At 39.2% G+C, this 25,779-nt stretch overlaps 2 protein-coding genes across 3 annotated transcripts; one reads left to right on the forward strand and one right to left on the reverse strand.

Annotated features, from left to right (window-relative positions):
• Positions 1–101: 101 nt before the first annotated feature.
• Positions 102–18,062, forward strand: LOC112557810. 2 transcript variants are annotated; one of them, XM_025227865.1, is made up of 5 exons: positions 102–272; positions 2,123–2,247; positions 2,566–4,114; positions 6,037–6,156; positions 7,359–18,062. In XM_025227865.1, exons 3-5 carry the CDS (start codon positions 2,810–2,812, stop codon positions 8,160–8,162), a joined length of 2,229 nt encoding a protein of 742 aa, XP_025083650.1. In that variant the 5' UTR covers positions 102–272; positions 2,123–2,247; positions 2,566–2,809; the 3' UTR covers positions 8,163–18,062. The 2 variants fall into 2 exon arrangements, with proteins under 2 accessions (XP_025083650.1, XP_025083648.1); XM_025227863.1 differs by lacking the exon at positions 2,123–2,247.
• On the reverse strand, positions 18,055–24,172 carry LOC112557813 (ectonucleotide pyrophosphatase/phosphodiesterase family member 6-like). Its single transcript, XM_025227870.1, is given in 9 exon segments — positions 18,055–18,519; positions 19,242–19,356; positions 19,881–20,021; positions 20,330–20,466; positions 20,469–20,621; positions 20,912–21,077; positions 21,213–21,361; positions 21,812–22,141; positions 23,725–24,172. Coding segments are annotated over 8 exon segments (1,368 nt in total). The 5' UTR covers positions 22,098–22,141; positions 23,725–24,172; the 3' UTR covers positions 18,055–18,298.
• Positions 24,173–25,779: the final 1,607 nt, after the last annotated feature.

Below are 25,779 nucleotides of genomic sequence, written 5' to 3' on the forward strand. Positions count from 1 at the left end.
ATTGAGTTAAATATCCTAACCTAGAAAAAAACTGGATAATTAGAAACGCTCTACTTTATCTCAGATGATGCAACTATATTGAATATATTATTTATAAAGTACAGTTCTTGTCATATTTTGCATCTCGATCTAAATAAAAAATGTCAAAGATTAGTCAATAGTCATATAAAATGGGCGCTCCACAAAATGTCACATGCGCATGTGTCAAAGACTGTAAACAGAGTGTGACTCCGCGCGTGTACCAAATTTTTGTGACGTACTTCTGTGTCAATGTGAGTCATAATTCAACACATTAGATATGTCGTGTGAATACTAGTGCGATCTTCAATCGTTAGCCTACAATCTTGCGCTAATCTTAGTCTTACAAAATCATTTATGGTCTCTCTTTGTGTACTGTGATGGAAGCACTGTCTCTCACTTCCATGTCGGAAAATCAGTCTGTCATTGGGACCAATTTTTAGTCGATTTCATTGTTTTATCGGCAATCTGTCATATACGTTAATATTATCAGTATGTCAGTGCCATGCTTACATGTTTAATTTACCATTTGTACTGATGCAATGCTAAATGGAGCAAATTTTGTCAGCTGCGTTTCTAAATACACAACCCGGTACTTCGTTTTCTGATCAAACCCAATGAACTGTGTCGTTCTGAAGTTCATGGTTCATGTGCATTGATGGATGTACTTGTTAAATATAGTTTGACAGGTTCTTCATTTATAAATAAATTGATAGAGTGTATTAATATTCGCATTATTTGCATTAAATACTTAAGAGTTTAAGTAACATGTGATAAAGGTCAATTGATCTTGGACTTGATTAATGCAAGAAACCAAATACGTATCCGCATGCGTACTATTGACTTCATTTTTTTGTCGAAAAATACTTAATACTGAAGTAACTCACGTATTCCTTTTATTTTCAAATTTAAAATGTTATTACTTCAGCATAATTAATCATTAGTGAACCGTGATGCCAGCAAAAACGGCAGCGATAACGTTTCAACCAACGATACCAAATTTAGGTCCCCCAAAAGTAGGTCACACATACCTGCAGGAAAGCACAGCGTTGGAATATTGGGTACGTTTCTTGGCAGTGAAGTGATTGTTTAAAATGATCACGTTAGACCATAGGGATGTATTATAATTTATTTAATCCTGTGTTTTCATTGACAGTTTTTTTGAAAAATGTGATTTATTACTACAAAGTGGTGATGAAGAGTTCATATAGAAATGCCTTTACTTGAAATTGAGAAAATTGGAAATTGTACTTGATCTGCTGCAATAATTTTTTTTTCAAGTTAAGCTATAATAAATATTTTTATATTCCTAAAATCTTAAGAAAACATAGTTTGTAACTGAACAGACGCTAGACTTCTATCAAGTCAAAGAAAGACACCAACACAGTGAAGCTACAAGTAGTCATTTTAGGCATCAAAGTAAATGAGAAGTATTTTTGAAGACTGTTATCAGTTGTAACTTTTAAAATTTTTGATTTGAAAATTTTTTATGCATACTATTGACATAATTTTTAAAGAAAAATATATGACACTTTTTTGTGAAATATATGGAGTTCATTCTATGTGCTTTTAATTTTAATACTCCTTTAAATATGTTGCATTTTGATTTGATTTTTTTTTTTTTTTTTTGCTTATGATGTTTAGGAATGTATTGGAAATACAAAACTGTTAGAGAAGCTAGAAAGATAGGATTACATTCATTAATGTTATTTTTACTTTTGTTATCATGTTGAAGTGATTAGTGAAAACACAAATGACCTAATAATGACTAATATATGTATTGTAATAAAACTTTTCCCATGCTTTTTTAAAGTTAAAAACTGCCTGCTGCATTCTTTATTTCATTATATTTTATTAGTTTAATTGCCATTTTCTTCAGTTAAGGTGATTGAAGTCCAAGAAATGATATGTATGATTTTACTTAGAATTCATCAAAATTAACAGGTCTCATTTGAAGGTTTTCAGGTTTGCTAAGGTTTTTGTATGTTCATTTCTTTCTTGGTCAAATGAGACCAGAAGCTGGTTTAGAAATATGCTGGTTTAGAAATATGGTAGAAGTATTTGAGTTTTTAATGGTTATGTATTTCTTATATATCTTTTATAGTTAAACTCTGAGGTGCTAGAGAGAGTAAAGTTTGACTATTTGTTCAGCCTGTGAGAACTCCTATATCCTAGTGCAACATTTACACTATGCTAGTGCAACATTTACAGCACATGCACCTGAGCTTTGTAAGTAAGCATTAATTATTCTTGCAATAAATCATCAGTTTAATGAAAATGTAATGGGTAAATAAGTTTGCTGTCTTTTGCAGATTTATTTATGCTTTGACTTTTGATGTAATGGAAGTGCTTCTAGACATTATATTGACTTTTTTTTTTTATCAAGAAATCTTTACCAAAAAGTTATGAAATGGTGATGTTCTTGTTTCTCTGCTGTTTTATTGCCCTGTTTAAAAATAATATCCCTTATTATACCACTTGTAGTTTGTGGGGTTGTGTTCACAATCATCACTTTACTTTTCTTTGTGTTTGTTGTTTGTGTTACAGGAATGGCATGAGTGGTGTCGATGATATTTTGGAGCTGATGTGGGCAGAAAGAGGACCATCACTTTGTTTCTTTTCTGGGCATAGTGTTAAGCATCCCAGAGCAGATGCAGATGTTGGCAAGACTTCTGGGTGATTCTGTTCCTGGGCTTTGGTCACAGGCAGGCTAGGGGCAGCACACTGCCTCTTTACCTGCTTCTTTTTTTTTTTTGAGTAACTCTCCTTGCTCATTGTGAGAACTGAGCCAATGAGTTATCCGTGGTATGGACTTGGTGCGGCAACCAGCATCCCTCCGCACGAAAACTCATCTCAGAACGGTTCTCTGACACACTCTCCAGCCACCCTTGCTAGAGGGTCTGATTCTCCGGGGAGCAGCCAACATATTGGTGTCCAGAGTGGGGGGTTCCCCCCTTCATTTCCCACGCTCAGTGCCTCAAGCACCCAGCAGTCTGATTCTCTCTCACAGTCTCCACATGCCATGTCGCATCCCAGTCCAGGAACCTACCTCCCGCCCTTGGGGGCAGAAAACTCTTTCCAGCAGCATTTGTATTCATCACATAACCGCTTTGCTTCATTCGGCAGTGATGGTGTGCCATCGGTAGACCAGAACTTTTCTCAGTTTGGCATGACACCATCTTCTATGTCCTCCTTATCTCAGTCATATGCTATGCGATCTCAGGCTTATCCATCTGTTGGTGGATATGGTGAAGGGGCCAGTCAGCAGGACCTGGCACGCTTCAATGCATACAGTTCAGCACCATATTCAACAGCAGGTTTTGAAAACTACTACAGTCACTTTGATGGACGATCTATGACTGGGTCGAGTCAGTCACCAGACTCACAGCTTATGAGTGCAGCTGATCGACTCATCAAACAAGATCCCTTTGAAAATGGCATGCCACGGCCAGGGGCAAATCCTTGGCAGTTTGCAGCAGACAGCAGGGATGGACTTTACCTTGGTTCAGGTTATACGCCTCCAGTTCCACCTTATGGTGGTCCTCTGCCTCCATTATTCCACACCAACTCCCATTACCGCCCAATGAATTACGATGCACCTCAGATGCCACCCCACTTCAAGCCAGATCCTTCTGATCCCTATGCTATTGGTTCACCAGGACTGGGCGGATGTTTTTCTCCACAACAGCTGATGTATAGCAGCACAGGAAAAAAGTCTCCCAAAAAGAAAGATTCATCTCCAACTCCAAAGCCTCCAACAAACCCATCAGACTCGCCTCCAGTGCCGAATAAAGCATCTCGTTACTTCTCAGATCGTGGTATTTTCATGTTTGTTCCTCCAGAGTCGGGTCCCTCCATGGGACCTTATCCGGGTATGCATATGATCAGTATAGCAGACAGATACATTCTGTGTCAGAAAGCCCTCTGCCAGAGGTTAGCAGAAGTGGATTTACCTCCTAAAGTGACCTATGTGTACAACCCTCTGGAGTATGCCTTTGAGACTCACTATAAGTTTGTCAAAAAGTACTACAATTCTACAAAGAGGGTTCTCTTCCTTGGAATGAACCCAGGTCCCTTTGGAATGTCCCAGAATGGAGTGAGTACACTTTTGCTTAATGAATTCTTACATATAAGACAGCCAGTTTCACACACACACACACACACACAAAATTACAAAAAAAACCTACCTCTGTTAAATGCATTGCCTGCCTACTTATTTTTCAAAAATGGTTTATTTTCAGAAACTTTGATGTACTTTAATTGAAAACTAATAATCTTTATTTCAAAACAGCATGGAACAGCAGCTATAACTCTTAAAATGATCTGTTCTTAAAAAGATTAAAATTCATTTTTTAAAATGGCTTAAAAGTATCACTTACAGTAAAGAAGCTTTTATTTCTTCCATTGTGATTTCTACAGTGTCTAAAGATAAAGAGGAAAGAGGGAAAACAGTTGTGAGGGGGGATAAGAGCACTACTAACTGTGTGTGTTAAATGTCTGTGTGAGTATGTATGCCTGCCCTTGTGAGCAAAAGAAAAATTTCTGTCTTGGGTCTCCTTGACAGACAATAAAGTCTGATTTGATTTGATTTAGTATTGGAGGTTGGAAGCATATATACTTTCCAGCTCTGAAGATCATTCAGTAATACTTAGTTACTTGGGCAGTACCCTCACAAGATAATTAAAGTTTTTTAACACTTCACTCCCATATGATCAATAGATTACAAGGTGACCTTTATATGTATATAATCGTCTAAGAAGTTTTTCATTTCATAACTAGTGGATGCTAGTGACAGCTAGTGAATTTGAAGCAGTTTTGGAATTTTTTGACAAGGAGTTGACGAGGACTATTCTGAACAGAAAGATTATCAGTCAACACTGTGTCTCTTTCCTGTCTTTAAGCACAGCTAGGTACAGTAGAGTTAGCAGTGAGCGTAAAAGGCAGCATGCAAAGAGTTAATATCTCATTGCTTGAAATATACAAGTAGTTGGCTTACCTCTTTTTAGCTTTGAGTTGTTTTTTTTTATTAAACATATTTATTAAGTAGACGTTTTATTTATATATATATATAAAAAACACGGGTTCAAGCAAAAAGTCATAATTGCATTGTGCATGAAATTAGCCATAGAAAAAGTAATTGAAATCTGTTTAACTGGTTGAATCAAGCATTTTTCAACTTATTTATGTCAGGCAGCAATATGTTAAAAATGTGTTGCTATACAACGAGGAGGCCCCAAACTAACACATCAGCTGTTTGTTGGTCTAACCATATACTAATTACCATACCTGAACATGATGAACCATTTATAGATCACTGCCCATATAAATAAATAGTACCTAGCAGTGCTTGAACTAGGCTGGAAAAAAATCACCATGTTTCACTCTTTAATTTCCTATTGATCTAACCTTTCTTGAGACATGGTTACTGAGAGAGTAACAGATAGTGTTACATTATTTTCTTTGTAGATCATCAGTAACAATACAGTTTTAGTTTATTGACATCATTTATTGCAAAGTAATTCTATCACAAACAGTTAGCAATTCTGAACATAGCAAATATTTGTGAACAATTTTATGCCAGAAATAAAATTGGAAAAGTTCTGAAAAAACTGAAACTCAAAGAAAAAACAAAACCATACTTGACTTAATGTTTAGCCTGCACTGGACTAGTGATTAAAGTGAAAGGTTGGGATTTTACAGATAGTCATCTTGTGACAACTGAATGTACGAAAAAAGTATTCAAAGGAAAATAAGAGAAGAGGTTTGGAAATTACAGACATGTCGACGACATATATTGACAGACATTTTCAACTGTTGTCAACTAAAAATTTGTTTTGTTTTAACAATAGGAAAATTAGACAAGCATTTAATAGCTTCTTAAAAGTTGTTAGTGTTATTGTTTATGATCCCAAAGTATTATTTTACTTTATCTTATCTTGGCATAAAGAAGCTGCGCATAGTTGCTGAGAGTTCATTAGTGTCTTGAAGCTTTTGGTATAAAGGATATGTCATCATCAGGTGCCCTTTGGAGAATGCAACATAGTGACTGACTGGATGCAGATTGAGGGTGAAGTACAGAAACCTATTGTGGAGCATCCCAAACGGCCTGTCATGGGAATGGAGTGCAAGCGTTCAGAGGTAGGATTGTATAAAATCGCTGCTGATAAATGTGGTGAAAATGGGTGAAGTTTCAAGGTATGGTTGATAGATTCAAGAAGCAATTTTTCTTCTGCTTCTTCAATGTCAGTAATGAAAATGGTTTCCTCTAAATCTCTTGGATTTGATGTAGAAGTTTGAAGATTGTTTTCAAGTTATTTAGAAGAAAAACAGATGTCATGTTACATTATAAGCCTAGCCCTTTTTGCCTGTATGAAACTGACAAAGTAGGTATAGACTTCCATCATTTTTTACTTATGCCCTAGTACAAGATTGGGTTTTCATTTTTCTTTTTGGCAGGATTTTCACCCTATTTGGCCATGTTTATTTCTTAGCAACTTTGCAGGATTTTCTCCATATTTGGCCATTAGTGGACTGGAGCATGTCTTTATTTTTTAAGAAAAAATATACTCTGTTCACCATATCTAATCATCATGGTATCATGTCTGACTCCAAAATAAATTTTTTTACTTCTAAGCATTGACTTCTGTGGTGTGTCTTTTAAAGCATTTTTCCCCTCTTGCAAAGTTTTTCACTAAATACAGGTATAAAGTAATCAGTGTTGTCAGCATCATTTTGGTATGAGATGCTGGAAGCCAGGTTGTGTTGTCTCAGTGTTAACCGTCTTGACAAGAGCCACCATGATTCCCTCTGGAGAGAAAAAAGTTTTATGGCAACATTTAAATCATGATGATACAGAGCAGAAAGGGCGAATTTTCCTATGGAAATGGCATGGCAGTGTTTTCATGCATAGTTTTATGAAATCCCTGATAATCAACTGTATTGATATGATTTGAGTGTGAGTATAAATCATGGCTCTTGTACAAGGGCATTTGCCAGCATTACCAGAGCTAGAGCATCCTTGACTCAGTCATTACATACTCTAAAGTCAGTTTCACTGAGGCTTTAGTGCTGCTGTGGACCAACAACTGGACACATTTTCTGCTCAAGAACTGTCTGCAGAACCCCAGCATTTGAAAGTGGAATAAATTCTCTATAACTTGAAATTTATTTCTTATGTGCATCAGAGTTAGTTTTTATTTTTGTTTCAAAATAGTCAGGTATCAAAGAATTGTATTAGGGAGGGAGGGATGCTTCATCCAAATATTCATGGGGCCCAGTCATCTTCCTATACTGCATGTGCTAATGCTACAAAGTAAAAACATTTCTATTTTTCTGTCTAGGTGTCTGGAGCCCGTTTCTGGGAGCTTTTTCGGAGGTTGTGTCCTACCCCAGAGAGTTTCTTTAACAACTGTGCCATTCACAACCTCTGTCCGCTCGCCTTTATGACTGAGACAGGTAAAAACGTGGCACCATCAGACATGCCAGTCAAGGTCCTTCGCCAGCTTGATTCGTTGTGTGACACCACATTTTTGGAGGTTGTGGCCCTGTTCAAAGTGGAGCATGTAATTACAGTGGGCAAGTATGCATACACCTGTGCCCAGAAAGCATTGACTGCTGCCAATGTTACTCATGTGGCTCTTCACTGCATGATGCACCCAAGCCCTGCCAACCCATCAGCCAATAAGGGCTGGGCAGACATCGCCGAAGGACAGTTACGAGAATTTGGTGTGTACAACATCATTGCAGCCAACCCCCAGCCTCCACCCCAGGCCCAGCAACAACAGCATCAGCAGCTGCCACAGCCACCTCATCATCAACAGCAGCAGCAGCAGCAACAGCAACAGCAGCATCAGAACATGCATCACCCACACCCTCATGCGATGCATAGCAGTCCTCATCAGGCCTCTGCTCCACACATGCAACACCCCCACCCTCAGTCACACCACAACCCACATCCTCATCACCACCACCAGCAACACTACCCAGTCCCTCATGTTCTTCAAAGCACAGGTGGTGTGAACCCCCTTCCTGTGGGGCTAGGAATGAGTGGAGGAGGGAGCGACAGTTTTGGGGATGGAAAGAGGACTTACGATGGTGTCGATGGCAACCCCAGTCAAAAACGCATGAAATCGGACGAGGCTTGACTAAGTTTCAAAAGCAATCTGTTCAGGTATGTACGTTGCGCCTATGCAGAGAAGATGATTGTCACTAAACTTGGCATTGCACAGGTCTCATCCTAGAGAAAATTCTAAGTCCCATGATCTGTGAGATGTTCTCCCTTGAGATTTGTTTGACAAGGAGATGTGAAAAGAGGTTTTACATTGTGCTTGCCAGACTGCAGTGACAATGTTCACTTGGACCATTCAGCATACACCAGTGCTAAACTTGTGGAGAAGTTTATCTGTAATAGATCTGTGAGTGTAATGTCAACTCTTAACATTTTTTTCTTTTTTTTTTCTTTTTTTTTTTTTTTTCTTTGAGTGCTGCTTCCTGAGTAGTTTTAGATACTTAAGAAGTCAGTCAAGGATCATAGAAACAGGGAGACAAACTTTTTTGTAAACATTGAAGATTAAGTCACGCTATTGTTACAGCTGCACAGAGCTTAGGTCAAATCCCCCCACCCTCATGAAAAACAAGAGACCTCCTGTATATAACAGCACAGATGTACTGCCATCGTGGTCACAGCAATTGGATTTTTAATATTTGTGTTTACATTTTTATCTGTGAAGTACAAGTGGTACAAAGAATACAAGTGGTTTGTCTGTCGGCAGCCATGGGCTCAGCATACATATATAAAATCAAAATTAAGGGAATTATTTTCATGGCAGTCTGTAAATTGGCTCTACAAAGCATATTTGTCTCCCTTTATATCAGAGCACTCCTATTCTGACAGCATGAGCACGTAAAATCCCATGTCTGTGCTTCTTGTCAGACATTATTTCACACCTATGAGTCAGTCTTTCTTCATACCTCTTCAATGAATTAAGAATTTGCATTGCGAACACTACACCTGTTTCTTTTCATCAGGGACTATGGCCACGTATTGACCGAGTAGCTTGTCAGTGTCATGATGCACATGCATTTTTCTCAGGAAGAAAATGGGACTCAGATTAGTCAGAGCATAAAATCTGAACATTTGAACTTTACTGCTTGAATTAAAGCAGGACTAGGGTATGATGTCTCAGCATATCTGAGCCAGTACATGGCTGATGGACATGTGAAACAGAATTCGTTTGCTTTCTGCCATATTGGTCAGAGTGCAGCAACCAGTAAATGTTGTGGAAATGATGTCTTTTGGCAGTACATTTCTGCATTTCCTTCAAAAGCTCATAGAATGTAAACAGTTAAGAAGAAAATTACAGTTAAAGCCTTAGAAACCACTTTTTATGAAAGGTATCTGCTATACTTCTTATCTGTTTGAATTGTCTGGTGTAGCTTCATTTGAATATCTGGTAGATTTTCTCTCTAATTGGCATCTGACATTGCTGTTATTAGAGTATCACTTAAACAAGATTCTTGTGTTGGTAGATTTAAGCCAGGCAGCTGCAAGTGTCTTCAGAGGTATATATTATATTGCCTTATGATGTATTATTTTATATTTCCCAGTTCTTTGTGAGCTGCCTGTATTTAACTGGAAATGTCAGTTCATTTATTAAAGAAGCTCCAGAAACAAGCATTTGTGAGGAGAGGTAACGAAATAAAATGTTTCTGAAATGGCTGCAAACCAGGAAAACATCAGAAAGGCCAGGCAAAAAAATAACCTTGTACTCCTGCATTAGATCTTCAGGGTGATATGCCATCAAGCCACATGAGATATTTCCTGGTTCCTGTACCAGTGCCAGTATGTCTGTCCATATTGAGGGCAATAACAATCTTCAGCTATGCATGTAGACAACATGTAGATATGGTTTTCTTTCAAAGTTTGGCTTATTTGAGCCTGATGAATTGACAGGGGAAAAAACTTTAATTAGACAAGTGTATAATTCAGACTTTATTTAACAGCAGAATGCTTTCATGCAGTATACACATACACAGAGGTAGCAGATATACTAATGACATTTTACACCTTGCAAGGAGAGGCCATCTTTCTGCAGCCTTAGAAAATATTGCCCTTTTTATGACATAAAAATTGTTATAGCTCGTGTTTACTATTTTAAACTTTGTCATAAGCTCATTTGTAGACTGAAGATGAAAGTCAGAGTAATGAAAAGACTGTCCATTAATATCGTGTTTTTTTTTTCCTAAAAATTTTATCTAGATGCACATATTTTTATGGTTTTAAACAAATGCATCTGCATGATGAGACTATTATTATACATCACTCTATCACTAGTATCATTTATCCCAACATTAGTCAATGACGAGGTGTTTAGACTGCACCAATCCTTCTTCACTAATGCCATGGAAATCCTCGTTACAATTGATGAACAATCTAGAGCTATACTTTCATTGGCTCAGCAATACCAAATTTCATCTATGACTGTTGCAATCCATTGTTTTTGTAAAGATATGGCAGTTACTACACTGTCTGTCTCTTCATGCATCAAAATTCATTCGAAGCACCAGTTGATGTTTCAGCATTTCAAGGACAAGCCACGTTGGACCTGCACTGCATTAATCTGTTCAGAGAAAGGGCCACAAATTTCGTCGCTATTGAAAAATGTATACATGTAGTGCGTGAATATACATGTTGTGTGACGCGTGTACTTTTTGTGCCGAGGCTTGACTTTTTTTGTTAAGATGAAATATATTGTGAGTAGATTTTATTGGTATGCCTATATTGACCACATTAATTTGAATTTTTACTTTTTGAATGATAGATAATTTGTTTATTATATCTTTACCAGATTGCTTTAGATCTGTTAGATATATACATGAAAATATATGATTATATATAAATATATCTTCAACTATATTTCATGCATAGGTCTTACATATGCCAATTGGAAGCAGAACCCTGGTCATGGAGGCAAACTGATCTTGGTTATTGATGCCATTGCTAAATTAGTTATGCATTATTGACTTCAGTCTCTGTGTTGGCATCAGGACCAAGTATTGAAGTTTTTTTGTGCGTGTCATTGAATTTTTTTCTTCTCACCTATCCCCACTGTCTTCCTTTTACTTCATGGATCATTTTCCTTGATTAAGTATGAGCTAGGTCTGGCTTTCAGGAGGGGGGAGAGAGTGTGTCCATAAGAGAGAGAAAGAAAAGAACGAGTGAGTGAGTTGCAAAAGTATCTAGCAATGGTCTTCTGTGTCAGATGCAAAAGGCAGCTTAGATCTCACAAGTCCAGATTATTTTCTATTCCTGTGGTACAGAATCTGCCATGCAAAGGGTCTTTTAAAGTGTTAAAGACTTGCTAAACTATAAACTGGTCAATCGTTAAAGAGGTTTGTGTATTTTCTGAAAGGGTTTTTTGTTGTTGGCAATTATTACATCCAATTTGTTATGTAAGTAGTGCATTTCTATTTTGTTTCATTGAGTCAGCACCTTTGCCGCCACAACCACCACATCTAGAATATTACCCATCTCTACTTGCCTCTTTTTTTTTTGTGTGTCCATGTGCCCCACTCATTCCCTCAGCACATTTTTTGCATGATCCTGCAAGTCATTTGATTAAAGCAGTTGATTTTTATCACAGTGTAGCCTTTTCTGAGGCAGGCCACATTGTGTCTATCATGGTAGCATCACTTGGACAGCATTTGATTTTTTTCAGATGCTGATATGCAGATAATGAACAGTTGCATGATCATTTCACTCGCAGAAGTGTTTGTGTCCAGTCTGTGTTATCTTTATCTTTTGAGTTTCTTTTTTTTTTTGTGCACTGGTTGTGTTTCATTTATGGCTTTCATTGCATTTTATAGCCATGTTCTTGTGGTCTTATTTTTGACAGGCAATTTCAGAGATATATGTATATATATATGAAGCAAAGATCTGCCCAGAAAATGTCTGTAATGTTTTTCCCATTCTTTTTCTGGTTAAGGGTAGTGTACATATTTAATTTACAAAGTTTACAATGGGTAAGATACAGTGTCTCTTCTCTGTTCTTTTCCATTTTTGGATGTATAGTGATATTTTTTCAGAAATTTATCACTTTAACAAAACAGTCCCACAATGCCTGTTGCAATAAAGTATTGGTGCGAAGTGTAACTGGAAAGTGGGGAGGGGGGAGCAGTGAGTGTGTATGAGAGAAAGAGAGAGATTAGCATAAATACAGAACTATTTTATCATAAAATTCTGTATGGATGGACATGCACTTGTGGAATTCCATTTATCTTTGGGTTCAGGATATTTGCACAATTTGTCGATAGGATTACTGTCCTCAGTTTTTATGTAACTGAAAGCGTGTCTAGTTTAAACTGAATTTTACTTGTAACAGTCTCAAGTTTTTACTAAAATGTTGCACATGAAAAAACATTTTTTTTTTTAGGTAAGGTCTATTACTGATGCAGTTTTTACAGTTTTCATCGTTTATGGTGGAATATGGTCTACCCATCAACACAGAGCCATGCTTGGAGTCTCTTTCAAGGTGATGCATGGTCTGAATAATGTAACCGACAGAAGCACTTAGCAACAGATCAGTTACATGTTATCAACAACAGTTTTTGGTTGGTTGCTAATCTGATTTGTTTTCTTTTCTGGTTAGTCTTTGTGAAACAGACTGCACCTGACAGATTTGTGAGCATGGATGTATGTCAGCAACAGATTTATGCTTCCTATTCTTCTTCCAGATTTAGCTGAAACTGTTTTCCCAGGTTGTTCTGAGCTTGGTTTTCTCCGCAGCAGGGTCCACTTTTTGTTTGTACTTTAGTCATGAACAGCACTGTATATGCAGCACATAAGAAATGACAAGCATTATTCTGTGAAAGGAAAAAAAGTCAAAACAAAAACTTTGTGCACTTTGTGAACCTATCTTTATATGCTAGCTTGATCTCAGAGTTTTCTCAGATTAACAGATTTCACAGCTTTTGCTGTTTCTTGACACTTTCATGATGCAACTTTTAGGTTTGAAATTATTTTGACATTTTCCCCCATCCTTCACCGATGGTCCGTTGATGTTTTTATTGTTTTTAATCTCCAGTCAGGTTCACATGAGCACAAAACTTGAGTTCACACAAAAAAATGTTTTGCTATTTTTTAATTAACAGCTGTTGATTTAATGAAGATGTTTGTGACTAAACTTGCTGGCAAAGAGTTGAGATTCTGATCAGCTATGGCTTCCATACTTGTTATATTTTGCTTTTATTCCACAGTGAAGAGATGCTGGTTTGGCCTTCTTCCTTAATGCTTATGTTTCCAAAACCACTGTTACAGTGTGATAAGTTATCTTAAATTCGGGAAGTTTTTGTTTTATTTTATTTATTTATTTATTTTTTTGTGGCAGATGCTCACAGAATGTAGACCCCAAATCCAAAGTTTGATTTAAATGACAGTAGCCTGAAAAATGTTGACTAGCTTCAAGCACATAGTGTATTGGGACCAACCCATTGGCTGTGACCAGACTAGTAACTAGATGTTGATCAGGGCACACAGAAGCTACTTATCCAGAAGTTATCAAAGTCATGTTGCAGGTGAAGCGAGCCAGTGTTTTCCTCGAATATTCTTTGTTGGGAACACTGTCATCTTTACAAGCTTTAGCCGTATGAGATATTTTGTAGGCTAATTTTAAAATAGTATAGTATCAATATTTGCCTTATTTTGAGAAAAACAATGCTGTCTGTAGTTCAAGGATATTTATTTTCTTCTCCTGGAGAGCTTCATTTAAAGATTTTTGTAATAGGCTTGAAATAAGACATTTTTTAAGGACTGCATCTATTTTTATTGCCCTTTGGTAATGGGGTTTGGTTTGTAGAGTATAGATGTAGTGTCGATAGTCGAATGCAATCTACAGAAACAGGCTGTTAGAATTGCTATAGGCTACATTTAACACAGCAATGTTTACCACAGATATTATTTATTATTTATGAATTAATATTATTTAATATTGGTAAATGATTAGTTTTAATGTGCTTTTTGTAACATACTGCCAAAAAGCTGTTGAGTTTAGCTGCTGCTTTTGCAATTTGAGACTACGAATATGACCACCAGCAGGAGCCATGCCTTTTTTTTTTCAACTTTGAATTCTTTTCTGTCCAGCCTTCCCTACCCCCAACACAGTCCCAGATCAGATTAGTGGTTCATTACCATCTGCTTGTTGCAATCCTAAAATCTTCCAGCAGCATTTCGAGTTGAGGCATGACATATCCAAAAGTAATGTATTTTCACTTTCTTAACAATTTAAATGATTTGGCACTGAACACACAGCTGCACATTTACTTTTCTTTGTGGTGTTTTTTTCTCCTGGGAGAAGAGGTTGTATGGGCAGGTCTTAAGTTGTTTTCTATTTAATTATTATTATTTTTTTGTGGGGGAGGTTTGAGGGGAGATGTTTTGTAAACTCCACAGATGTTCTGCATACAAATCATTGGCAGTTTGCACAATTTTTGTGGTCATCTTAAAAGCATTGTCATCTGTTTCCGTCAGCAGTATTTCAGCAGTCTTGTGTGCTTGTGGTTTAGTCAAAATAAATACATTGTAATCCTGTTAGTAATTCTGAGACACTGCAAGTTCTAATTGATAGTTACAACACGTCACTGTTGACAGTTATTACACTTTGTATCATTTCCTAGACACTTTATGTATTTTTTTGTTTCTTTTCACATGACATGACTGTGAGTTGTAAAGCTGTTGCAAATAGTAATTTTATTCTTTGAAACACGAGACAAGCAGGGTATCTTTCTTCTGTCTCTCAGATCGGTAAGTGTTGTGAGAAATCCAGAGAACATTTGAGCATGAAAGCCTGCAGGTTTGGGTGTGGGTATGGATATGCACATGTGAAGTTGTGCCGATATGGATGATTGTGCATGTTTGTATGTGCGTATGCACCCCTTGCGTGTAAGAGAGAGGGGGAGAGACCATTAGCTTTATGAATTCCATGTTGTGTGAGTAAATCATGCCTATGACATTATTGCATTCAAGAATGTTTTTGTGCTTTGTATCATGTGTACAATCACGAACTATACTGTAGCCTGATAGTGGTGATGTATATGCTATTGTGGTATGTAGTAGTTTCATTATGGTTTTCATGTCTTTACTGCCTGTCTGATTGTATGGCTGTCTCATTTCTGTAGAACATGGTAACATTCTCAGTTGAGTATTTCTTTGGTTGTGATTCTCATTCTATATATATATATAGCCTTGTCCTCATGCTGGGAATGTCTATTTCACATTGTAAAATAAAGCCTCACTCAGCAATATGATAAGTACCCTTTATTTTCTTCCGATGAAAGAACAAACATTTCTTTTTCTGAATTGTCCTGTCGTTTATGCATGGTGATCATATTTGTGGGTGAAGCACAAGCAGAAATAATTGTTGGAAAAATCATGCTAAAGAAATACTCCTTTTTGACAGCCTTTACCATTAGTAGGGAGGTTTGTTTTTCGTAAATATATTTTGCACTGTGTCATAAGGAGGAAATGTCTGTATTGTGTGTGGTTTTTTTTTTTTTTTATTTTTTGGACAAATTTCTGTGATCTTTGGTCCAAAAATCATCAAATTCATGAACAGTTTTGTTTTTGTTGCTGACTTAATAATGTAATTTGTTCAGATGTGACTCCGACATGTTGCGTCTATGTACTTTCCATGATCACTCAATGGTAGGGCTCCATCTTTTCACAAAACAATGTTCCTCCGTTTTCTTTTATTTATTTTATATTTTTTTGTCGTTTAAGTTTGTTTCGAGTGAATTTTGGACGGTTATTATTAATTCCTTTTCAAAGTCTTCCCAAACGTGTCATTTTTTGAAAAGTCATCCAGCATTGTTTCATTACAAATTGATGGCTTGTTCATTTTGTATCCTGTCTGTCCCATTTTTATCGGTCATAAAAAAAAACACCAGAAGCAACCTCAAACATATTGCTATATACAAACCACAGGTTTCTGTCTCACAGTTAGATGTCAAAGTTTGATATCACCGTGCCACGTGTCTCGGAAGTAGATGCTCGTCTTCATGCTGGCACACATGTTCCTGGAGAGGAGGAGGAGTGGACGCTTCTCTCGCGGGTGAACTGGGTTCCGCGATGGCTCGCTTACTTAATCGCAGCGTTTGGCAGCAGCAAGCGCGGGCCGCGCGGGTGTGCACTGCGGTGCGCGTGCGGCGAGAAGGGAAGGCGCACACCTCGGGTATCCTGCGCGTGCCATGGACAAACGTGTTCTCTCGCCTGCCAATGTATATTTTTGTGATCACACAGATCGTCTCAGCGCAGGGTTGTTCAGTTGAACCGCATGGTCTGCAAGTGTCATGTTCACACTGTCCGTTTACATGTTCATCACAAAACTGATACGAGTTCGCTTATTGTACAGATGTTGCTATCCTGATGTTTTGGTTTGGACAAGATATGTGCTGTCTCTCTCTCACACACATACACACTACTTAATAGCTGGAACCTTGTGGTGGCCTAAGTATTTAGATGTCCTCGCAGCTGGAAGGGAAACAGAAGAAGAAAAGATGAGGAGTATAGACAGCGGTTCGTATGTGGAAAATATTTCGCGGGTTGAATTTCATGCGAGGAAATTTGATTCGGCAAAAGATTCTAACTGAGGGGGTTTCAGGATTTTCAAAACTGGTCGTAAAAGATTGGTTTCTTAGTCATAGTGACATTCAAGGGGGGGAACAATTAAGTCTTTCTGTTGTATTGAAAGGACCAGCGGAAGCAGAGCCTTAAACCTTGATTATTGTGCAGTCCGCCTTCGTTTATGATTGCATCGTTTTTAAAATTGTGTTAAAAGTTTACGAAGAAGAAATGCCAGTATGTTTCTTTTGTTAGCTCAAAAGTCTTTTTTGCAGATATTATGTTGGCTGTGCTGCGTCCCCCAACTTTTTCTTTCCTTACAGGAGAAGCGTGTGGAGAATTGTGGAACAGAGGACATGTGGAACCGGCAAAGAGTCGCATCTTGTTTGGATGGAGGTTAACTCTGCAGTTCGTCCTCGTGCCGACCCCACGTGGTCAGCGTGTAGGGCGGGTTTAGAAGCAAGCTTTTCATATCATAGGGCGAGGCAGCGAGTAGCCTGTTATTTTCTACAGAATGGTTTATTGCAACCTGTTGCCGACCAACTTCTCATTTCCTTGAACAGATCGGCCCTGTGCGACTACAGCAGCGAGAGGTCTTTTGTCCACCTTGAGTTTCTGACACCCCTATGCCAAAGGCAGACTACTTCTCCCCACCTCCAACCTTTCACATGCTTTTGTTTTGTTTTCGGTTGTTTTTTTTTTTAGAAATCCAAAGATTTGTGTTTAAAATGTGTTTTATATTTTCGTGTTGTAGATCAGAGACCAAAGACAATTATGTGACCAATTTCAGAGTTAAAAAAAAACAATTAAGAAATGAGACTTATTTCCTTTGGGGCTTTTCCTTGAAGTTTTAGAGAATGTACTTGTGTTCAAAGCCTGTCCTATTCTTATCACTGTATTTTTTTTATATTACGAAGGAAGATGAGAAATATACGCACATTGCGTACACTTTTAAAGCTGATGGTGTTGTTATAATGACTGAAAATTCACTTTCATCAGTTTTGATAACACATCACGTTTATACCTATGGCTAGATCATCGTCATTCTCGGACACGAGGTGAACGTTGACTATGATGCCAAAGAAAAAATATATTGTCATCTGTTGAGGACATGTGACCTTTTGCGAGAAGCCCTCGTTAAGGAATGTGCCAGCAAGTCTGGGCAAAAGACTTTTGTTCTCCCAAGAAGTACGTGGAAGGCATTTTGCAACTATTTTGAAAAAAAAAATTAGATAAAGGGTGTAGATGAACATTCTTTAACATAAAAAATTGCTAACATGTTTGGGTGTTTGCTTATCGAAGTTTATGTGTGCTCTTTCTAGAGTTGTAGTAAAGAAACAACCTCTCAGAATTAGTTTGATCATTACTGTTAGAACCAAATCTTTACATATGTAATGTTTCTGACTTCATAACAATAAACGATCTTTTCTCAGTCGTGAGTTTTTATTTGAGCGAAAGACAGCTGCTATCACAAACATTTTCAGTTGCACACTGACATGACATTAAACAGTCTTTCTGACAATAACAGACACGTGATCAGGGAATAAAATGATTTCTGTAAAGTACACGTGTACTGACTACATCTTCCTATCATGAGCACTACAAATAGTGACATTAGACTTAAAACAAACGAAACAACCACTATGTCTAAGCGAATAAAAACAACCACTATATCATGTCCCACGAATGGCTCAGCTCGAACACGAGAGCCAACAGAAAGACTGTCCAGTACACTGACGTCATACAGCGGGAGGTCACGGAGGTTAACGCTTCCGCCACTCGAGGCCAGGAGCCGTTGTTGGGGGATGGTTGAATGTTGAGAATATAACACATGAGCTGGTACAAGTCAACGGAGTGTAATGGAGGCACTCGCACATTCTGTCGAAATGCTGTCAAAGAGAACAAGCTTGTGACCATCTTGGATTACGAGGGTTAAGTGCGCGTGCATGTGAGATAGTTATGATGTGTAAGGAGTGAATATGAGCAACATTTATACTGCTGTATTTTTGTGAGCTTATCTTTGTTAAATGTTGTATACTAAACGAAGTGTATACCTTCCCTTTTTTTACATACTGTGATGTTTCACTTTTGTCTTGTAAATGTTAGATAACAGAATACACGTTAGTACAAGAATTTCTTTCGCGAGACAGTAAGCGGCATCGTTTGGTTAACTGACTCGTAATCCATTCAAAAACATCTTCATATATATATATATCCAGTTTCGCTGTTACCTGGCTGTGAAGTTGTATCTAGAGACTTTTGGTCTCCTTTATTGGGCCGTAAATTAAACGGAAGCTAACAGCAAATACAAAATGAATACACGCGCCTTTCGCGAAGTATTTGCTTCAAAACCTTCGACTATGCAATCGGAGCGGTATACACTGAGTATATCAAGAATCGCTACACTGACATGGCAGTCCAAAATGAATATCTCATTGATATTTCGAAAGTTTGGCAATCAAAACAAATCAACCGCTCTCGATCTCTCTCTCTCATACGTCGGGTCTATGATCCAGTATTACGGGTGGGGGTGGGGGAATCCCGTGCTCTCGACAAAGTGTATATTCAATTAGCAACTGCTGAAAAGAAACAAGAAAACAGTTTGACTTACATGGTCCCATGGCGAAAAACAATCCCATCATATCTTTGTTGTTATTATCGTAACCATGCCAACCCTCCTTGGGCATACCATCACTTTGTCGCGTGGGAAAAGTCCGAGATTCTGGCTGAAAAATGGGCGAAAAAAACCATTTAATAATTATGAGATATATTTTGTGTTTTTACATTGCACATCTGAATGTTTAGGTAATTTTTTGTCCAAACCATTGGTTTCTTTTCACTTTGACTGATACCTCTTTAGCACAAAATATTGATGTTAATAATCGAACTTGAAAAACTTATTTACCTGTGGACGTGTGCTCAATGCGATATTCATGAAAGTCGATATAAGTCATAAGTTGCTTTTACCATATACCTGTTAAGTCTAACTAAGGAGGCCATCATCTAGTTTGACAATTTGCAACAGTAAGAACAATAAATGTGATTACAATTTTAGTTCAAATTAATCAAATCTTCGTTGCAGGCATAATCTCCGGTCTCGATGACAATTTAAAAAAAAACCACCATCCTCTCCCAACCGTGGTTAGGAAAAGAGATGGGAGAAGATATCACCGAAAAAACTGGGTAACACCTGCAGTTTGAACGATAGGTAAAAAAACATGGCCGTCTCTTTCCGTGCGTTGAGCCTTACATGCAAGATAACCCAGCCTGGGTCAGCAACGAGAGTGATGGCGGATACGTATTTGCCGCGCTTGTAGTGCCATCTGTCGGGAAGATCTTCCTTTCTGTACACCATCAGGTTCGGGTGGACATTTTTCAGCTTTTCGTACAGCTGTGCACACAAATGACAACAGCATAAATTCAAAAGCCACAGATGTATTAGTATTAAAAGAACTTGTCGAAGAAAATAATTTTAATTCTCTTTTGCTAGCACGTCTCTCTCTCTCCAAAGGCTATCAGTTGGCAATCAAATGTTGCAGTTGACACTAATCGCCAAGACTACACTGCTACATCGCTTATAGTATTGGATACTCTCTTTGGTTGTCTCTTAAAACTACATAGGAGTGTAGTTAAATTATAAGCAATAAATTTTGTGATCAGACGAGAGAAAAGGTGAGGAGGGGCGGGGCTGCACACCACCTTATTTTCTCTATTTTCCTTGGGATAGATGCCAACAACAGAGATGTCCCCCATAATGGCTTCATAATCTCCGGTCTCGATGACGTCCACAAGGTTTATGACCCGCTGCGGGGTGACCCGAGTTTGTCCATGATCCGAGAACACCAGCAGGTTGACATCACTAAACGAGGATGTGTTGAGGGTCTGTACAAGGTAGACATGATCTGGTCCAAATTTTTCATGACATCCATTACTTGCCGACTTAATGGTCCGTAGGAATGCCCTTGAGAGTCCAGAAGTTCGAAGTAAACTCCTGCGGAAAGACGGTCATAAAAATCAAGATGTTTCATGTATCTCAAGTTCCAAGACAGAAAAAGCAGCTACTGGAACCAAAGATGATATAAAGTTGAGGGAAGGAAGATACATTAGAACGTCCGCTTATCACACCAGGGATTCGCGGTTAAACAACTCACCCATGAACGGTACCGGTGGGGCTTTGTGGGGCTAGTGGAAAGAGGTGCTACTATATTTACTATACCACCAAAATTGTTGTTTTACGACAATAAGAATATTGTTAGTCCTTTCCCCCCATCGAGTACTGACCTACAATATCGGCATCTCCACGCTGCAGCTTCTGGAGTCCGTCCATAACCGCCTGTTGGAACTGCCGCACATCAGGCACACTTTTATAAGGCTGACAAAACGTGGGACGCAACTCGCGAATCTGAACCTCGCAGCCCGGCCAGTAGTACATGTAGGCTGTCTTGTTCTGTAAACAACAACAACAACAACAACAACAACAACAGCAACAACAACAACATGGTCAGCGAGTAGCACGTGTTGCTTGTCTCGCTCTGTAAAGAATTGTCTTGGAATCCAAAAGAAGAGTTATAAGCTTGCTTACCTGTCGCACTGCAGTGATCCACAAGGGGTCACCACCGTCCCACCAGTGTGAATGGAACTGTTCCGGGTTGGTGCCGATCAGGAACTTTTCCTTCTTCGTGACATCATACATATAATTTCCCGTCATGCCGTGCGATTCCGTGTGCAGTCCTAAAGTACACAAAACTCTGGCAACCGGGGATTTCTTAGGTGAGAATACTATTTGTAATTAAATTAACAAGATAATACAAACAGGAGTGAAGTAGACTGTTCCTGTGTCACAAGCAATACAATAAATGAAATGGATGAATTGTTGTGACCTCATGCGATGAAATGGATCTTTGAATGGATAATAATAATATAGACAAAATCACACAAACATACAGTCAAGACAGAGACACCAGGTAAAGTATGGTAACATCCATGCAGTGACGACATAGAAACTCTAAAAAATTACAGCATCCTAAAGAGACATTAGGAAACAAATACAAACAAAAATCTGAAAGTTTAGTGAGGCTGGAGTCCATGATAAAGCGAGACACTTCATACGATAAGTGTGAAGATGCTTAGCAACAGGTAACCATGGCTCAGAGGATGAGGTGTAAGGTAGAAGTCACCCACCTGTCATCAGACTGTAGTAGTTGGGATATGAAACGGTCGGGAAATCGGGTATCAGGTAGTCGGCCTGAACTCCCCGTGCTGTCACTTGCTTAAATCCAGGTAAAGGTGTGTCACTGTGGTCCAGGTAGTCATGCCTGGCCCCGTCCAGCAGAAGCAGCAGTAGCTTCTGGGCTGACCGTGCTTCCGTTTCCTGCGCGTGGGCATGCGCGGAGAAAACGATGACGCAAGCTAGACTGCAGACGACGGAGACGAAGAAGCAGATGTCCTTTGGACTGGCCGATGACATTCTGAGTTGACTCGTGTCCAGGTGGGTCAAGGAAATTTCCTTCGCTGAAATGGAGAGCAGTTGTGGAGGGTTTGGAGTGGGTGTCACGAAACGACAGAACGGCAGAGCAGCTGAGCTTTCGATTATGAGAAATATAATTTCAAAGTGTAGCTAATTCTAGACAGAAGAAAGACATTTTTAGATAAAAGGACGAGAACTTGGAATGTGGGTGGGTGAGTTGCTTTGATAATTGCTAAAGGAGCTCTTTAACGCCGGCTGCGATTCGATTCCGAGGGAGTATGGGGTATGAGAGGGAGTAGGGGTATGTGGGCCTCGTCTAGGCAGCGCACACCATTTAGCAGGTGACAGGCCTGCACTTTCACCACATATTACAGGGTAGGCTGCATAAAACGAAGTCTCCTCATAGAAATTCCACAATTCCCCTTTTCATGTTGGTTGGTTAGGTGGGAAAGTGTTTCCGCCTAGAGTTGATTTCGCACTATATGAACATATGGGAGCTTCGCCACCTGACTCTTGGAGCATACAAGTTACAGAGAGAGACTCTGATGATGCTTTTCTATGTCAAGTCTCTGCTGTAAGTATAAACCAGCAGAGAAAGGACTTGGAATAGCGACTACTACTACGTACAGCACTGCACCCACAAAATACAAGTCTGTGTCAGAGCCACTGGTGTATGAATGCGTAAACAAGTGCAGCTTGCAAATGTTAGTTAAGATCGGGTATTGTTTCCTCAAGGGGCACACAATAGACCGACTGGTGCACCTACACTAAATATTGCTAAACCATGATGCCCACCCAACGACTGGAAACAAGGGACAGAGTGAGACATGTATTATTTGGATTAGTGAAGGAAGCAGTGGCGAGATAAAAAAAAAAAAGGTATATACGTTCTCTGGGACTGGAGTTCTACACTTATTGTTTGAATTGAAAGGAATTTTTTTTTCTTCCTTGCTGCCACATTGCTTTATAATAATAATAACAACGGGAATAGAGTAACATGTGCTTTAATCTTAAACAGTGTTTATAGACTACAATTTTCTTCTGAGAGTGCATTTTCAGTTCAAGATCCATCTCTCTCTCGTAATAAGAGAGATAATTAAAGAGGTTTAAAAAGAAGAAAAGAAAGGTTGGAAGACCATCAATGTTTTTCATAAAAATAATGCATTTACGGAGCATTAAATGAAGCAGTTTAGTGTCAGCGTATTGCGTGCGTGTCAGCGTGAATAGCGGAGCAGAGGAGAGCGGTTAGCAGTATCAAGGGGTCTAAACTACTATCTCCACCTCTCTCACGTGCCTGTACCCGTAGGCTAGTCACAGGCTGAGGAAAAGACTTGAGCGACTACATTTCAACCATCTCCACCTTGAAAAATGATGGCAGATATCAGTAACTAAATCCACAGTCACTTCGTCTACAGACTCAGTGTATCCCTCTACACCTCCAGCACTGTCGGCAGAAATGAGCGAACCAACCCCTCGATATAAAAACGTCAACGCCTCGTCTTTCTTTGTAAGCGGTGGGACTTTTTCTTCCTGCGAAGGTATATATCTCAAAAAGCCAGTTCACTAACGCTTTGCAAGATTAAGCAGCACAACTCGCCAAAGTAGAAAAGGTTTATATAATACTTACCTTTTCAGGAAAATCCAGCGGCACCGGCCCTTCACGTCTGCAGAAAGAAGGAGGGGTCCCCTGAGCTTCGATGCGTCATACACGGAGCGCGTGCACTCGCTGTAGTTTAGATATCATCAGACCAACACCAAATTCTTTTGCTGGCTTCAGCAGAAACGCTCGACAGCTCAGAGAACAAGGTTCTTGCAGAGGCTGCCGACTCTTGAGAGGGAAGATAAGAGGAGAACCATCGTTCGCACAAACCACGGCCTAATGAACAACGGTAGACATTCTACCGACACCGTGAGCAAAGCCCTGGCTTTTGAAGGCGTATGTTGAGCCATGCGGTCCCCACGCTCTCCCTCCCCCATCTCCTCCGCGACCTCTGTCGGGGTTCGCCGCTTGTGATGGTTGTAGCTAGACAGGTGGAGGAGCAGCCGAGAGTTACACTAAAAAAAAAGGTGGGACATACGTGAAGAAAACATCAAAACTCCCGGATGTCATGAGGAGATGGTGGTGGTGGTGGGAAGAGATCTGGGGGGGGGGGGGGGGGGCAGGGGCGTACAATTCAATTATTCATCGTCAGGCTTAGCCCATTGCATGTAGGACAGGTAGCATATACACCTTCGTCCTCTCTCTCTGTTTGTATTTTCAGCAGGGTCGTCGAAAGCCAGCACGGACCCTAGCATTAATCATTAATTGTAATAGTTTGTTGTTCTTCAAATGTGCTTACAAATTAAACTTCGACTAGAAATAAACAATTTTTAGTAATGTAATATAAAAGATATATAACACCGACGATAGAATGTAAGATTACACAGTATTGAAGCAATGTTGCAGGAAAGGCATAGTATGCGTTAATTTAAAATATGACCTCCAACCCCAGCTTCAAAAAAAATAACAACCAAACGTGACATCCTGTTTTGTTTAGTTCCATTTTCACATTAAGAATACTTAATTTCAAGCTTTTTGTGGGCTGTACATTGTCATGTTTATTGCAACATTATGGGAGGTCCGTTATAGCCTATAATGCAGCCTTCAGTTGTATATTTAACCTGCAGTCCTTGATCGTTATTTCTAACAAAAATCATTATTTTATTATTGAAAACGTTGGTTCTCTCTCTCCATCAGGGCGTAATGGTTAGCGCCTGTCACCAATGCAACGAGGATTGGCTGTCCTGGGTTCAGATCTCGTCTCGCGCACACTGTTCTTTCTCTGCATCCGTTTACAGGTCTGGCTACCTTGCCGTGATGTAGTTGCTGGCTCGGCGTAAAGCACAAATCCCCCTCCTAGCTTCAGTTTCTGAATGCAGACTTGGAGACTGATGTGCACTCAGGTTAAAATACATCCAACACAGAGCTTTCTCCTCTCCTTGCTCCTTTCTTCCTCAGTAAGTCGTAAGTCGCGATATAAGAATAAGTCATTGACTGTACCATTTCACCTGAAAAGGGGTGGAAGGGTGTTAAAAAAAAAATCCCCAAAAAACAAACACACAAAGTTCGTGTTCCTCCTGTTTCGGTGCAGACCATTGTTTAGAGGAGACTACCGTTCCCAACCCTCCCACAGGTGTGTACGTCAACAAGAAACTGTGACTGACCTGTTTCTCTTCGCCTTAGTGCCACACTGAGTGCAGCCAGCCTGGGTGGTCCTCTTATTTCGCAACAACCAAAGATAACCCAACTGATGAAATTCCTTCTTCTTGCGCACATTTCAGGTCGCCAAAATTAATTTCTTCATTGGCAGGAGCAGTGGGTCCAGCCAACAGGTAGAGAGACTGTCAGCAAGCGATGGGACCAGACAGCGGAATGAACAGCATATGCATGAGTCCATAACAGACACCAGCGTTGTATCCGTTATCTTTTGGAACACCTGATGCAAGTCTTATACTCTAGTTTTCACTCCCATGAACAAGTCATTTCACACAACACATAACGGAGTTTTAGATGCAGATAATTTATTGATATTGTCACAGCTGCAAAGTTTAAGTGCATGACCAGATCACCTGTGGAGGTAATGCATGTGTGTAAACAGACACTTGTTGTCAACAAGGATGTTTTTACATCCATGTTTTCCAA

Source organism: Pomacea canaliculata, linkage group LG2 (assembly GCF_003073045.1).
Source record: "Pomacea canaliculata isolate SZHN2017 linkage group LG2, ASM307304v1, whole genome shotgun sequence".
Taxonomy (NCBI): domain Eukaryota; kingdom Metazoa; phylum Mollusca; class Gastropoda; order Architaenioglossa; family Ampullariidae; genus Pomacea; species Pomacea canaliculata.